At 51.2% G+C, this 16,481-nt stretch overlaps 1 protein-coding gene across 8 annotated transcripts; it reads right to left on the bottom strand.

Annotated features, from left to right (window-relative positions):
- Positions 1–117: 117 nt before the first annotated feature.
- ABCD4 (ATP binding cassette subfamily D member 4) lies at positions 118–16,281 on the bottom strand. Of its 8 annotated transcripts, none has more exons than XM_026090867.1 (18): positions 16,162–16,281; positions 15,861–15,988; positions 15,434–15,573; positions 12,162–12,278; positions 11,742–11,867; positions 10,826–10,876; positions 8,027–8,121; positions 6,904–7,025; positions 5,844–5,935; positions 5,558–5,647; positions 5,066–5,271; positions 4,663–4,754; positions 4,389–4,425; positions 3,144–3,193; positions 2,796–2,848; positions 2,291–2,367; positions 953–1,068; positions 118–828 (listed from the first exon to the last, which is right to left on the bottom strand). In XM_026090867.1, the coding sequence occupies exons 1-18, from the start codon at positions 16,193–16,195 to the stop codon at positions 574–576; spliced, it is 1,881 nt and encodes a 626-aa protein (XP_025946652.1). In that variant the 5' UTR covers positions 16,196–16,281; the 3' UTR covers positions 118–573. The 8 variants fall into 8 exon arrangements, 7 of the variants coding, with proteins under 7 accessions (XP_025946652.1, XP_025946654.1, XP_025946657.1 ...); XM_026090869.1 differs by having other exon boundaries at positions 5,066–5,286; positions 15,861–15,983; positions 16,162–16,254; XM_026090868.1 differs by having other exon boundaries at positions 619–806; positions 5,066–5,286.
- Between the last annotated feature and the right edge of the window lie 200 nt (positions 16,282–16,481).

The raw sequence follows: 16,481 nt of genomic DNA, 5'->3' as shown, positions 1-16,481 counted from the left end.
CTTACCCTTGCTCTGCTCTTCAGCAATAGTCTAGTCTGAGACCACTACCAACATGAAAGCATTTCCTCCAAAGCAAACAGTAAAAGGACAAGATACAGCAGCCTGATTGACAAATACTGACTCTTCTCCATAGGTCTTTGGCTAACAGGCCCCCAATTTTAATACAAAAATGTTCCTTTGACCTGTAACCTCGTGTCATAAGGAAAGCAGAGATATGCCCTTCTCTCTGCCAGCATTCCCCCCACCTTAGAACATGTCTTTGACAACTGCTGCTGCCACAGGTACTGAAGTCTGTTCTGCAGAGCTGCTTATCAAAGAAGCCAAGGTCACTGAGAGGAGAACAGCAGGCTGCATCCCAGTCATGCAACACTGCCTCCTGGACAAGTAGAGGCAGCTTTGCCCACTGCTTCTACCAGCCCCAAGAGGTGGTCTCTTCTTTCTGCAGCCCAGTGCTCAGCCCCTTCCCCCTTGAGAAGCAGAGAGGGGGGAACAGCAGGCAGGGAGAAGGGTTGGGTAGACTTGTCTGCTCCTGGCAGAACCCCACAATGAGCTCAGACTTGGCCCTGAGTCCCATCAGCAAAATCCGGAAATGGTCTTGCACCAAACTGATTCCTTGTTGATAGCTGTTGGCTCTGCAGCTCCACATCTGCTACTCAGAGCTCTCCCAAGGGTGAGTAGGTTCTGCAGCTGGTCAGAATAGGGCATGTTTTTCAGCATTCTTCTCCAGCTGGGAGCTGCTTCATCTTCTCGCATCGTGTGAGCTCCCATCTTCCCTCCCCATGAAGTTTCAAAATCCAGCTGTGGAACTGCCATTCGGAAACACGACAACTGAGAGATGTTTCTATAAGGGCATGTCCACCCATATCAAGGTTCTCCAGCCTTGCTCACTTTTCCTTGCTGTCTGCCCTCTCTCACTGCTAGCAGGGAGGCTTGTGCTGCCTCCCCATCTCACCTTTTCCAGGCTGGCTCTGTGTCCCACACTGACCAGCGTCATGCCCAGCTGAAGGCACACACGGTACAGTTCGTGCTCCACCTCTTCTGTCAGGGCACTGGTGGCTTCATCTAGCACTGAGAGAAAAGCTGTAAGCCCCACAAAGTCCATCCCCTCCAGCCTGTAATCTCTTCCCCACACCAGGCAGGAGAGCAAGCAGTTGCCAAGAACATTGTGCATACTAACCAGAGCTCACCAACAGCAACTGTAGAAGGCAAGTAAGGAGAAGCCTAAGGTCCTCCATTTACCTCTGACACAGCTCTCTTAGCCAACTGGGAAAGCTGGCCTTCTCCACAGGCCCTCAAATCCACCCACACAGTGCAGTTCACCTCATGCATCTCCCTCGATGGCTGCCAGCCACTGCCTCATCCCCTTGGTTGTGAAAGCCAAGATGTGACCTTCCCAAGTCCTGCGAAAGAAGGGATGTGGGCCAGAGCCCCTGGCTGAACTGCAGCCTGTTCTCTCCTCTGGTTGGGACCCTACATGCAGGAGCCAGGACAGCTTCTGGCAGCTTCCTCTCAGTTAAGGGAAAATACTATAGACCTGGAGCAGATAAATTTAATCTGTTTTACATCATTTCTACAACTGTTAGTTTTCGATGCGCCAATTCCTTCTGCCAGTACAGCACAGAGCAGTACTGCAGGCTTCAGGGGAAAAGAGATACTTAAATGTGGCTACCTGCTCCTAACACTGGCTCTGTTCACTGGCACACACATCCACCTTGGCCCACAAGGCCCCCAGGCTAACTCCTCCAACACTCTCTCTCTCCCCTGACCCTGGAGCGGTCATTAGCAGTCTAAGTGGGCAGAGGAATTTGACCCATCTACAAACAAGAGCTGCTTTTGTGACCTCTCAGAACTGCATCTACCACTGTCTTCTTTTGCTGTGCTATAACTAAATTTCCCAGGGCAGGCTGTCTCCAGAACTCCCCAAGGGTTCACAAGCTTCAGAAATGGCAGCTAACACCATGCTCCCTAGGATGCATGCTTCTTTACACGGCAACCAGTGAGCAAGCTGAGGGGGTGCTGTTTCAGGTGTAATCAAACCTGGATAAGGAACACTAATTACTAGTTGCATAAGAGTAGGATGTTTTACACAGCCTCTTGATTTACCTCCCTCCACACACATAAGGAAATGTTTTCACCTCTAAATCCTCTGTGTGCTACTCTGCCTAAAATCATGACCAAGACCAAGAATGTTCCTGGCAAAGGAGAAGGGAATTCATGAGCTGTCTTTGTACCCGTTGCCTTTTACGCCAAATGCCTTGCTAGTCTCTCCAGCCTGCAGCCTGTCACTCACCTGCATATCTGGGCTGGAGGTAGAAGAGCCGTGCAAATGACAGCCTCTGCATCTCCCCTGGGGACAGGACATCATACCTGCAGCAGGGTCAACGTTCAGAATCTCCCTTCATGAAGGGAGCTCATTTGCTGAAGAGCTTATGGTTACCRATGTCGGAGACCACAGCAAGCAGCTGTTCCTGTGTGCCCCCCTTCCCCCCCCCGCTCCCCCCTCTACACACAAACACACTCTCAGGGCAGCTCCCCTCCAGGCCAGGCTCTCAGATGCAGCATGGGACTGGCTATGCACACCTGAGCACAGTCGGTTGCCTTGAGAGCAGCGTGGCTGGTGATGTTGGCACTGAGGCTTGGGGCATGAAGCCTTTRCCCCTGCAATATGCCCATCACCTGCAAGGCACATCTGGACACAGAAGATAGTCATAAGTCCAGCAGCAGTGGGCATCTGCTTAGAAATGTTCCCACCCAGAGGGATCATCCAAATTCAAACAGATGGTGAGTTCCCTTACCAGTTCCAATCCACCTGCTGGTCCAGTCCCCCAGCCCTTGCCAGCAAATCAGACTGCAGAGAGTACAGCAGAGACCTGTGAACATAGCCCCAGCCCTGGCAGCCCACAGCAGACACAGCCCTGGGCATAACCACCTCCTCCCTGCTTCTCCACCTTTTCTCACTTGATCTGAAGTTGTTCTGATATCCCCCCTCCCCTGCTGTTCCCATGGACAGTCCTGTCCCAGCTGCAAACAACTCCCTCACACATGCAGCACATGGTTATGCTGTGCTGCTTCAATACCTTGTCCCTTCTTCCCCCACCTTGACAGCATCAGACAAGAACAGAGCAACTCTACTAGAGACTCACCAGCCCTGCCAGCTCCAGGAAACGAACAATTCTCTCATCATCTGCAGACCCTAGGGGAGAAAATGCATCAGCAAAGGCAACATGTGGTGAGGCCATAGCAGCAAGGAAGAGTCATAGCAGAGGGCAGAAGCATCCCTGATTTGCCTGGAAGGTTTGGTGAATGGGTCTCCCAAGTCTGATGTAGCTGACTCAACCAGTTAATATCTCAGGTCCTGAGCTCTGGCCCACAGAGAGCTCCCAAAGACCAACCTTCCTTAAATATGTTAACCATGTCTGCAAACAGCATGACAGGAGGTTGGGCTCTATAGGTGCATCTGAGACTTGGCTCAGTCCATGATCACAGATGGGCACAGCCAGAACACAGGGTTCCAGACTTCAATTGCCAAGACCCTGCCTATTGGCCACTGTCTTGTACCTGGCTGCTCTGCACACTGCAGGTGTTGGAGTCACAGGATCAGAGCATGGGAACAACCAGCAGAAGGATCTCATGTGGGACAGGAAAAAGCTCAGGGCTAGGGTGAACCAGCTGGGGAACAGAACAGACACCTGAGCTAGTGCAGTCATCAGCTGTGGAGGCTGAGCAGAAGGGTTGTGCATCTGCCATAGGCCCTCTGAAGCTACTAAAGAGACACATGAATATCTGATGGCTACAGTTCATTCTCTGTGAGGCTGCAACTCCCAAATGTTTGAAAGCAGCATGTAGCACTGCTTCACTGGGAGAGAAGCTTAAACCTGGATAACTGCAGCAGCTTCTGATCAGATGTATAATCTCTGGCTTGGGAAGAGGGCAGGGGAGAGAAAGGATCCACTTAGTCTGACCATGATAGTATGCAAGGCCCCAGAAGAAAAGGAACAGTTAAAGATGAAGGTGAATGGAAAATGAGATAATGGCAAGCATGGCTTGCCCAAAGGCAGGTTGTACCAGACAGATCAGATGTAGCCCCACAGCAAGTTCAGAAAGCAGCAGGGTGCCTCAACATATATCATGCTTTAGCATAGCATGCAGAGTACAGCCACCCTGACCTAATACTATCAAGATAATAGAGTCTCCTTGAGAGGGAAGGAACACAGAGCTGATCTTAAGCTACAGAAAGTTAAATCTTCCAAGGAAAAGCTGAGAGCAACAGAAGTGAAATGGATTAGTACTCTTGATGGGGCGTGGTAGGACAGAAACTGGGTTGGGCACAGGACAGTGAGAGCTGAGATGGCAGGGTTGGTTAATTGCTTTGATGAATTTCCACACACCTGAAACTGGATAGATCTCCTTCAGAGGATAGATCACCTGGTTAAGAGAGCAAAAGGAGCCATATTAGAGGGCGCTGGACACGTAGTTCACCAGAAATGCAACAGTGGTGGCCCAAAAGGCATGAGGGAAGAAGCAGCCACACACATCCCCCCTCTTGCCAGCCTCTCTGCAGCGCAGAGGTTCACAAGGGCTTGACGTAGCCCCTGGTCAGGAGCCGTGAGAGCCCCCCACTGAGCTCGGCCAGCCAGCCCGTGCAGCTGGCCCCTGGCTCACCTGGTCACGCAGGCTTCCGTCAGTGAAGAATGGCCTCTGCGGCAGGAACACGACTCCATGGGGGCCAAAGCAGGTCAGCATCTCGACGCTCCCTGCACAGAGACACACTCATGCCAAGCCTGCAGCACCAGCCAGCAACTCCCCACTGCCCCCTGTGCAGTCCTGTGATAGAGAGCCTTGCAAATTAGCCAACAAATGCCAGAAAAGGCAAATCTGCAACACAGCAAAGCAATGAGAGTCAGAGCAGAGCATGCAATACAGAGAAGTGGCGGCTCAAATGCATCAGTGACACATTTACCATCACAAGTGGCACTGGCCTCGCAACCCCACACTGCCACCTTCTAAACTCAGCAAGGGCAGCCCTGCCAACCAAGAGGGTGCCATAGAGGGTGGTAGTCCTTACCCTGTGTACTCTCCCAGAGTCCCCCAAGGACCCTCAGAAGAGACGTCTTCCCAGTGCCAGTGTTCCCCACAATCATCACACTGCTCCCTTGTGAGATCCTGAGGCTCAGGTCCTTGATGAGCAGCTTGCCAGAGGATGGCACCGAGAGCGTCACTCGCTCCAGAAGGAAAGCTGTGTTCCCTGGCATTGGGTCCTCCCCAGCATGGCTGCTGCACCACCACCAAGACAGAGGAGGAGAGATCTGGGGGTAAGTGATCACACTGAGGCTGGCAAAGACCAGGCACCTTCCCTGCACCTTAGACAACCTGTGCCTCTGTGACAGTAGTCCTGTCCCACACTCCCCGGGAATGACAGGTCATGGTGAGCACGGCACTGCCTGCTCCAGCTAACTATATGTAATGGGCTGTGACACCAAGGGCGACCTCCATCCAGTGATGGTCCCACATTCTGGCATGCAGTTGCAAGCCAGCAAGTTGCTGAGGGGAGACTCACTTGTCCAAGTCCCAGCTGTCTTTGGCTTCTGAGTAGTTAGCTTTTTTTTTCCTGCCAAGGCTCAGCAGGGTTTCCTGCAGCTCCCCAATCCTGGACAAACAAGAGGTTGCATGAGTGCCCAGGACAACTCCAGCAGCCCTCCCTCCTCACAGCACTCACTATTGTCAATGCTCACTTAGAAGCAACTGTATATATATATTTTTTTAAGTATTTAGCACAGAACTAGGCAATGAGATCTATCCCATACTCCCCGCTTCTGCACACAGCTGCCTGCAGACAAGCTCACCTGTGTGTGTAGCCAGCTACATCAGTCACGGTGGTAGAGAGATCTATGAGCTGGCTGAAGCAGCTGATGAGGTAGATGGAAACAAAGGCATTCTGGGGGGAAATCATATACCAGAGCAAGGGTCAGAGCTGAGCTGGGACACTGCCCCTTCCTCCACAGCCAGCTCAGCAGTCCCAGCAGGAGGAAGGAGGGATGGAGAAGTCACCCATGGCAGTGGGAGCAAAGAAGATGGCCATATTCAGAAGACTGAGCAGGGCTTCTCTGCCCAGCACAGCAGTTCTGACCAGAGGGACACATCTCCCATCCACTCCAGGATGCTATTTCCAGAGTGTTTGCATGACCTGCCCACCCGGGACTGGCCCTGACCAGTGCTGGGCCCAGAATGCTCTCCCTGGTGTCATGCAGATTCATCCCACCAGCTCTGCCCTGGGACTGTATATGGCTCAGAGCAGGGAGTCTCAGCCTGCAATGCCAGATGAGCTATTTTTAGCTCTGTATTCTCCACTGCATTTTTGAATAGCTGGAAACAAGTCAGGTTGTGAAGGCTCCTGTCCAGCAGTTTGGCAGGCAAATGCAAGGTCAGCCTTGCAGGCTCCCCATGGGCAGCAGTCACAGGAGAATCCAGATCTGCAGCACAGTGCAGGTCCAGTCCCCCAAAGACACCACTAAAAGCCAGAGATTTTTGACTTTCCATTTTTATACAGCAGAGGTCTGAATAGGAAACACTTATGCAGATGAGTCCTGGATACCTCTCACTCCCAAGTTAATCATACACTAGCTGGCTCCAAGCTCCCATTTCCACACCATCATGGGCAAGGACAGTCTACCCTGGAGGTCACTCAGTGCAGCTCAGCTAGCCCCACTGTCACCAGCCCAACACAAAACCTCCATCCTCAGCACCTGCTCACCCTCCACAATGGAGTCCAGCTGCATGAACATACAGACACGAGCTTCAGGGCTGGCTCATGTCTGGCATTGGGGTAACCTGCACAGGTAATAAACACAACCCACAGAGCACACTTCTCCCCTGGACCAGTCTGGGAGATCATCCTTAACTCACCTTGCTGACCAGGGCGCTGAGCTCTGTTGGACTGAGGTCACCGTACATCCCAGAAAAGATGGGAATGGCAATGACCACGTAACTCAGGATGCTGCCCAGGTAGTCGAAGGTATTGATTCCAACTGGGCAGAAGCATATCGAGAGGAGACAGTGAGATGGAGGGGGGAACCTTTGTCCCGCACAGGCTCAAGTGCAGCTCATGAGCCCGGTCAGAGGAAGACCCGTGTCCTGCCTCAGCCCCTCAAAATGCTCCCATGCAGAAGAACCCATATCACAGGAGAGCACAAGCACCGGGGTGCAAACCCATTTGCCAAGCAAAGAGCTCCCTGGGGAAGGCACCAGAAAGAGGAAACATCACCCAGACACACAGCTTGGGAACCATGATGGGGCAAGAGCCACTTTGCCTACTTGTTTCCACTCTTCAGGACTCAGCTGACTCCAGGAAACAGGGGTAAAGTCACCCACTGAGCAGGGAGGCAGAAAGGAAGATCTGGTCACAAAGTCTGCCTTGCAGCACAGGAGAGGCAGAAAGACTTAAGCCCCCAAACTACCACAGAGATACCTGCATGCAGGGCTCTTCCTCTCTTACAGTGCTCAGAAGCTCACCATGATGGTGAGATAAGGAAGAGTTGTCTTGACACCAGTTATTTAAGCCACAAACCTGGACCCAGTGACCATAGTTGAAAAGAGATTTTCAGGTGGCAACCACGCTCATGGGACAGGCTCTACAGGACAACTCTATAGAGCTCCCAACCTCATATACTGAATCTTCTCCCTCCCTAGAGCCCAAGCACTTTCCTCTCTTCATAACCACTGAATGCCTGCCCCACAAAGAGTGCAGATTCTTGCATATTCCTCTTTTTGAGCTTGGTTTCTCCGACTTAGCTGGTTCCTCTACAGCTTTGCTCTCCACCAGACTTTTTTCACAACAGGATTCCCATTCAAGAGGGCAGGGGGCACCCCCCATTCACTCTCAAGGCTTTCATGCACCAGCAAGCCTCTGGGGAAAGAGGTGGGAAAGGATGATCCCGCACTGCTCCTCTAGCATCAAGTTGCCAAGCCTGTGGGCCACCACGATAGAGCTACCACATGCCCCAGTTCACCCGCAAAACTCCCCACTCACTGTATAGCCAGAGCTCCTTCCCTATCAGCTCCCTCTGGCTCTGCAGCAGGCTCTGCAGCCTGCGGTCTGTGCGCATGTGCTCCACTCGTCCAGCCCTGTAAAATAAGATTGCAACATGTCACAGACTTCCTGGGACCACCGCAACAGGATAAAAGCATGGTTCTCTAGGACTGAGACCTGGAAAAGGCCTGCACCATAGTTTCCAAGCAATAGCTCTTTTTGAGCAGGAACCGAACACCCAACCCTTGAGCAATCACAGTCAAGGCTACACACACTTTCTCAGCAGAGCCTGGTTGGAAGAGGGGGCAGAGCATGGCCACACAGCTGGGGCCAGAAAAGAGAGGGCAGAAGGGAGCAGGGAGGAGAAGGCAGGTCAACACTGCCTGCGTGGCCAGGAGCCGCAGGCCACCTGTTCCCCTTCCCCAGCCCAGGGGAGTGGGACCGGACATCCACGTCCTCTGCCCTCCTCACAGCCTGACCCCAGAAGGGGCACAGCCACCAGCCTGGGTGATCCCAGTCTCAAAGCCCTCCTTTGCCAGGAGCTCCCCCACAGAGATCCGCCCGGGCTGAAGGTGATGCTCCCACGGCCTYGCTGTCTGCGGTGCCAGCAGCCCTGGACCCCCCTCCACTGAGCACACAACAAGGAGTGGGATCCCAGCTCTCAGCCACCTCCTCAGCGAAGCAGGGCAGCTCCTCCTGCTCATTTGCAAGGGTTGGGCTGCCCTCAGGTGGCAAAACATAGACAGAGCTCAGTGCAATTCCCACTGCAGCTGTTGCCAGTACCACCCTGCCATACACCTGTGCCTAGCACCCATGCATGCTCCCACTGTGGTTAACACAACTGGGAAATCACTAGGGCCTGCAGAGACAAAAAACAGGATTCATACAAATACAAAAAATTAAGATTTTTAAAAGATTCTCAATGCTTAGATAGATACATTCTTTCTGAAAAATAAACCCATTAGGAATTCAGTTTGGCATCTGTTATTGCCCTTCAGCTTGCAATATCCACCTCAGTTAAGTACTGAGCAGTAATCTTTGCTGCTGATCATTCAGAGAAGGACAAAGCCTCGAACAAGAGGAGTTACAGGCAAGGCACTGGGGATCAGAGGTTTCAGCTGAAGTGTGAAACTAGTATTGGCAGCTGTTAGTTCTTTTGCAGATGCAGAGAGATTGTTTATTGCTGTCATCTTTTCCTCACATTCAGTTCACTTCTAAAGCAAGTTTGCCAAAGGTTAAGAAACCAAAGGAAGTAAAAAGGTGACAATGCTCAGGTTTTTGTTTTTCCTTTACCAAAGCAATCTATGGTTAGACAAGTACAAGAGGACAAGCTTTAACAACTTCTACAAGCTAGAGAAGGCAGGCAATCAAAACCAGCCACATCCATTCATCAAGTCCTCCTCCTTTCACAGAATTACAGGAATAACACCCTTATAAAAGATTCCTTTATTTTTAATTAAGACACATACAGAGAAAAATATCTAGTTTTGTGCATTTTAATTAAATTCTGATTTCCCAAACAGAGCTTTTCTACTACTGAACCATATAAAACTAAAGCAAGAAACCCCATTTTCTAATATAATAATTCATTTTCTGTTTCCAACTTAATAATAGAATAAGAAGCTTCAAAAATATGAGGAAAAGTACTACAGCTTAAATAAGAAGATACTCTAATTACTTGCACTTGATTAACAAAAATCAGCACTAACCAATAAGAATCAACCAGCCCACAAAGAAAGAACTAAGACTTGTCAATGCAAAACAAGATTGATCTCAATTATTGAGATCAAGGTTTCCTGCTTGCCAGTTTAAATCTCTACAAAAATCAGTGATTTTGAATCAAACTACCTTGGGGACAACACTACAACACTTGAAGTGCTCAATCATGACATCATTAATGAGCCAAACACAGATCACAGCCAGGAAGAGCCAGAGATATAGCAGCTAGTGCTTTCTTAAATTCCTGGAAGAAGCGTGATTCCATAACATACATGCCAACTGCAGATGCCTGAAGAGAGAGGAGCAAAGACTCTGACCTACAGGGTACCCCAACACAAATCACAGTAAAACTGTGGCCCTTTTGCTGGATTCTAGCCTTTTCTGTGCAATACCATAAAGGCTCCAAGCAACAACTCAACAGACTTCAGGGCACTGCTAAGCAGTGAGGTGCTGCTGGGCTCTGGACAGCACACTCAACTCTGGAAACCTCAGTAACAGCCAGATGTAAATAGCACAGTGCGAATTCAGAGAATACCAATAAAATGTTGGGAGGGTCAGGGCAAAGACTGAGCAAGAAAAGCAAGCAGCAATGAGGAGGCAAGACAACAGCCTGACATACCTGTAGAAGAAATGCAGGTTAGCAGCAGCAGGATGGGGCCAGAAGCAACCTGCAGAAAGTTCCCAGGGGAACATCCTGACAGGATGCAATGAGACCTTGAGCAATCTTCCAGGTAAGGCCCAGTGCAAAAACATCAGAAATGGTCTCTAAGCCATAATCAAATCTGTATCAGGCCTCTGGGGATGGTTGGAAGGGAGAGAGAAAAAAAGCTAGTTGCCTCCAGCTACTGTGAAGTTATTCCTGCAGACAATGCACAGAATGCAAAGGGAAACAGTGACAGGGAGAGGAGGTTGTATGACCCTGCAGAGGCCTTGTGGCTGCAGCAGGACGGAGGGAACAGGAAAGCTCAGGCAGCAGCAAAAGGACTCTGACTCCCCCGGAATACATGACTACAGGGAGGATGCTCCAAGCTGGCAGGATCCCCAAGAACACATAAAGAAATGAACATGCCCACCACTTACCTGTAGAAAGCAGCTGGTTCTGCATTGACACGAATCTGCATGTGCTTGAACCTGGACAACAGAAAAAAACATCATAAGGATCATGCACAACTGCCCAGTGAACTTTGTAGCCAACATCCTTGCTAAAGGACACTCCTCTTGCATCAGTGAGAGCACTGATCTGACATCTCTCTTGACAGAAATGTTCAACAGGCTCAAAAGGTGCTGAACAAGGCTTAGCACACCATGACATCATTCTCGGCCAGCTCAGTGGTGCACCTCATTCAGCAACCTGCTCTCTGTGCATGTCTTCTCAGCCCTTCTCATCCCTTCCCTTTTGGAAGCTCAGTCTGCCCCCCTGTACCACACCACCTTCTGCTGTATTCCAGAACGCCCTGAGCCCCAGGGAAAGCTGTATAGCCCCTGCCACACACACATCCAACCCTGCAGGGAAAGGGGAGATGAGTTGGCTGAGCATATAGAGAGATTGCGCCATTTTAGGTATTCACATTCACGAAGTAATGAACCAGAAACCCATCTGGTTTCTTGTCAGTGGTTCTGTCAGTGAACTTGCATCTACACCCAAGGATGCTCCATGTGCAGTTTTCTCCAGCTCACCCAATGCATCAGCAGAGGCAACAGCAGCAGGAGTGAGCAGTCAAGGAGCAGCAGTGGAGACCAGGAAACTGAACCAAGGGCACTGCCTAACACAACACAGGGCAGTGAAAGGGGTGGCTGGGGCTCAGGGCACTGACTTCGGGTCARGATTGAGCAGGCAGGTCTCTCTGAGCTGGCAGGCAAATGACTGAGCATGAGGACCAGGAAAGCCATGGAGAAGAGAAGTAGATGCATACATAGCACTGGACAGGGAAGAAAATGGAGCTCTCACAGGAGTTACCAGAAGAGGCAGTGAGAATGCTGCTCTGCTGCAACTCACCTGAAATCCCCCTCCAGCTTTTCCTGCTGCACGAGTTTTGACACTATTGGGCTCATCAGCACTTTGTTAACAACCGTCCCAATGACAAAATACCCAAAGATGCTCACTGGGCCTAGCCAGCCTGTGCTGCAGGGAAGGAGAGAGAGAGGTCAGCTAACAGCCCAAGCAAAAGGTCACTCCAACAGCCTTGGGCTTGAGAAGCCAGAACCCTCAACTGCCACCTCTCTTCCCTCTCACAGGGGCTATGGAGTCAACACCACACACCCCAGCATCCCCGGGGCAAGAGGCCCATTGAGGTGCAGTCAGAGACACCTTACTCACACTCACAAGCACTCATCTGGGTAATTACAATGTGGGTGCCAGGCCTCAAAAGAGAGCACAGGCCAGAGGCACAAAAGCAGAGCCAGAATGGGTTCTTACCTGTGGAAGCACTGGTATGTGTAGTAGGCCAGTGTAAAGGGTGAGATGATGAGCTTGCTTGCCATGGAACTGAGCTGCCTGCAGAACCTCTCCACATCCTGGCTGATGCGCTGGTCTCTGCTCAACACAAAGAGGCATTGACACCGTTAAAGCTCAGGAGCGAGAACCAGTCAATGCAGGATGTTGTAACTCCCCAATAGGGCACAAGCCAAGCTGTTTCACTGCCTGCACTTAGGATAGAGTGAAGGCAAACAAGCCTGCATGGAAGGAACCTGCAGCCATGACTGCCATGGCCCCCACCGGGGGCAATTTCCATGGCCCAGCAGGACTCACCCCGGGGCCTCTCTGACACTCAGGCAGAATGGTTCCTTCTGTTACCTTCGCCCCGTTCCTTGTATTAATCCCTTGTTCCACTCTCAAGATTCCCGTCCTGCCATGTGCTAAAGGTCTCGCATCCTTGTCTCTCACTCCTCTCATGGACCCACACTGTATTACCAAAAACACTGACTGCTGGTGTTGCATCCCAGGTACCAGAGCTAGTGGGGCTGGTTAGAGGGCAAGCCAGTCCTTAGCCAACTGCTGGATATTTGCAAACTCCTCCGTCAAAGCCACCCTTCCAGTGAGTAGCTGGTCACTCCGCTCTGCATAGAACACCCCTTGGTCTCTTGGCTGCAAAGAAGAAAGTGCTTTTACCCACCTCCACCCCACAAGAGCAGGTAGCAGTGCACCAAGGCAGCATGTAGGTGACAGACCCTTGGAGCCCAACCTTTCCCACTCTGCTTAGCAAGAGGTGAGCTTGGGGTAACTAGAAAGGATTGTAGCATATTCAGTCCCTCTGTGCCTGGTCTGTCCAGAGCACATGAACATGAGCTTTGGCCTCTGATGCTCTAAGCACAGGCAAAAAGCTCTCGACTGTGGATGCCAGAGAGTCCAGCAAGGAGGAAAGCTGCCTCCTTTTGGGGGCATCTCCCACACCACTGACCTTATGGACACCATTTTTGCTTTTATTGGACTGTTTGTAACTGTTCCCATCAAGTTATAAATTAACTCAGACTACAGATTCACAGCAGGGATATTGCTTCTATGAACTATTAAGCAATATGCAATGATAACATATAAACATCAACTCAGATGCCCTGCTAGGAGCCACAAGTATTTGGATGTCACTCAAAATCCCCTCTTTTCCTCTGAAAGGGAAACAAGGATGACAGTGCTTCTCACACCCAGTTTGGTTTGCACTGCCTAACAGGAAGTCAGTTTACTGCTCTTAGTTCATGCTCTAACTGCCTGGTGCAGGGAAAAAATTCTCATCAAGAAATCCTAAGATAAGAAGAATTTTTGCAAATGCAGCAGAAGAGAAACTAAACAATAAGGCTGAATGTTTGAGCAGAAGCAAGGTGTAATGAAAAACACTCTGCAACTATCCTGCACCTTTGGTCTGCTCTAAGGTCAGGAGAGCTGGCTCTGTTGCTGCAAAGCAGATAGACCCAGTTATCTCATACATTTAACTGCATAATCTGAATACATTCCCTGGTTAAAAATAAACCTGAGCAGCATCGTCACATGGTGAGGGGCCTCTGTCCTCCCCTTCCCCCACCCAAAGGAAAAGATGCGTGTGCAGCAGCTTCTGGCCTTGGCCAATGTACTGCACTACCCAGGAAGCACTGGATGTCTTGGTGACAGGCACAGCTTTTTAGCCTGTCCTTGCAACTCTGTCCTACTGCAAAATACTATCACCACTTAATGAGGTTGGAAGTAACTCCAATGGTTGCTGGAAAGCGCATCAGCATCATCGAGGCTGTGTTTCTCGTTTGGCAAAAGGAGTGCTTGAGCCAAGCTGAATCCTCTCCTCACCTGCTGTTCACCCTGTGCCCAGCTGCTTATTCTTAGCCTGGCCATATCTCAGTTCTGGGAAAGCATAAGCAGCCAGGGAACAGATCTGGCTGAAAAATGATACAGACACAAAAAAAAGTGTGACAGTATGATATATCCTGCACCAGTTACCTGCACAGCCACACAAATCACCAAGTGGTACAATGCAGGTGCAAGGACAGGCAGCCAAGAGCACTGGGGAGCAGCAGCCCAGGGGCTGTTTCTGTTTCTTGAAGTCACCACTATTGGCAGCAGTTAGGAGTCCCCGCAAGACAGCCATTTCTGCCAGTGACCCCAGCCTCAGTCACCTCCCTGGGAGATGGCACCAACGCAGTGAAAGGGACTAGACAGCAGGTGTCCCCTGCAGGGAAACGGAGCCCAGGGACTCAACACAGCTGTATACAGCCATGTAACTTGGAAGAACTTTTCCCCTGGTTTCTAGTTTTTCATCAAGTACTTAATAATTTTTTTTAGCTCTGGAGAAAAAAATACCAGTCTCTACCTCTCACATTGTGTCTAATGGAGGATCTTTAACCCTTCAAACTCGAAACTATGACAGCAGTGTCCTGTGTGCAAAAACAGGCCAAAAGGCCAGGGTCAGCATGCTGTTGCGAGGAAGGGAGGTGTTCAGCTCTTGCTACACAGCCTGGGTAGATGAGCAGCCCTGCAGTAACTTGGACAGTGTGAGAAGCAGAACTTCCCGCTCGGTGCAGCTGTGCAGGTGGCCGCTGCAGTGGGATGGGAAGGGGCTTTCAGTGTGGGTTTGAATGAGCAAGGAAGGACTGAATGCTCCTCCTTCTCTCAATTTTCAAGTCACCTCTGACATTTCCTCCCTGGGAACAGGAAAGAGGAAATGTAGCTCTTGTCCAGTGCAAAACAAAGCTCTTCTTGGACATGTCTCCCAGCTTTCCCCACAGGTTACTGAAACCACTAAAAAAACCAACTAAACAAAATTGTGTTCAGCTGGAGACTCTGGTGTTGAAGTTCAAACTGAACAACAGGGGCTGCTGAGTATACTTGCTGGGTGAAGGCAGAGAGAGGCAGCACTCTCTGACTCCAGCCAGGCAAAGTCACATGCAGAGTGATGAGGGCTGATTTTGCAGACAGTGCATTTTGAACCAATTGCTAGATCCCTGTTCTGCTGAGACTCCATTTACCTTGCAACAAAAACATCAGCACCTACTGCCCCCGAAATCATCATGACCATCAGCTGTGGGAGTTCCCTGTACAGCCTTGCCATGTACCACCTACACCCAGGGCAGACAAGAGTATTTGTACCTAGATGGAAAAAGCTTCTAGGGCTCAAGCCCCTACCCAGAGACACAGAGAGGTCAAGAAAAGGTGAGGAGCAGCTCAGGAGAAGCCAAGAAAGAGGCCGAAAGAAGCCGCAGGCAGCCTACGGGTTATCGATGTCCTCGCGCAGCACGTGTAGGCTGTAGTAGACCTGGCCATGGAAGTAACAGCTATGGAGGTATTCGGTGAGGGATTTCCTCCAGCTCACATACATCCGGTTGCAGATAAACTGGTCGAAGCTTTTTAGCTGGAACGAGGGCAAAAAGACAGATGGGAAGGAATGAGCCAGGAGAACACGCACTTCCCAAAATGAGAAAAACCAACAGTTTGCTCAGGTGACCCATCCCATATGCAGCTACTGAAGGGGGCAAGAGCAGACCTAGATCCCTTAGCAAAGGGGTCCTGCCAGGAACCGCTGGCAGCTTTCCCCTTCCCTTCCTCTGATGACAGCACCTCCCTGTCTCCAGAGGGGTCCCCTCTGTGGCCCTCCCCAGCCTCCCCTCCCAAGGCGAGGCAGCCTCTGGTCTGTTTTACCGTGGAGTTGACTACAATCAGAGTTAGAGCAATGGCAGTCAATGTTTTGAACCCGGAGAAGTCCTTGTTCCCTAGGACCTCGTAGTACTGGCTGGGGATCACACCGACCTGGTAAATAACCAGCTGCTCTGGAGGAAACAAGAAAACACCAAGAGAAAATGAAGGACTGGGGTGGCACGGCAGAGAGGGAGCGATCATGGAGGAATCGGGAGCGCGCTCCTGACAAGCGTGCACACACAGGGCGCACGCTCCAGCAGAAAGGTGACACGCAGCCCACCACCTCCGCTGCTCTCGGGCTTACCCAGCAAGGCAACACAGAGCAGGGTCAGGAACATCAGCACGTTTGGGGAGGGCCATTTGGGAAATAAGACGGCCTGGATCCTCAGGAACCGCCGCAGGAACAACAGGTCTAGCTGGGGCCGAGGCCTGGCGAGAAACAGACGCGTCGGGGCGGCAGGGAGCAGGGCGAGCTCCCTGCGGGCGCTGCTCACCTCCGCTCTCCCCAGGGAGCGCCCAGCAGGGCGCGGGGGCAGCCCCGGGCCCGAGCCCCCTTCCCGGGAGCCGAGCCCTGCCGGGCCGAGGGCAGCGGTGCCCCGCGGAGCAGGCAGCTGCCGGGCGGGC

This window comes from Apteryx rowi, unplaced genomic scaffold (assembly GCF_003343035.1).
Source record: "Apteryx rowi isolate R43461 unplaced genomic scaffold, aptRow1 scaffold_88, whole genome shotgun sequence".
NCBI lineage: Eukaryota > Metazoa > Chordata > Aves > Apterygiformes > Apterygidae > Apteryx > Apteryx rowi.
Note: the sequence above shows the minus strand (reverse complement) of the source record. Positions and strands in the feature narration are given on the sequence as shown.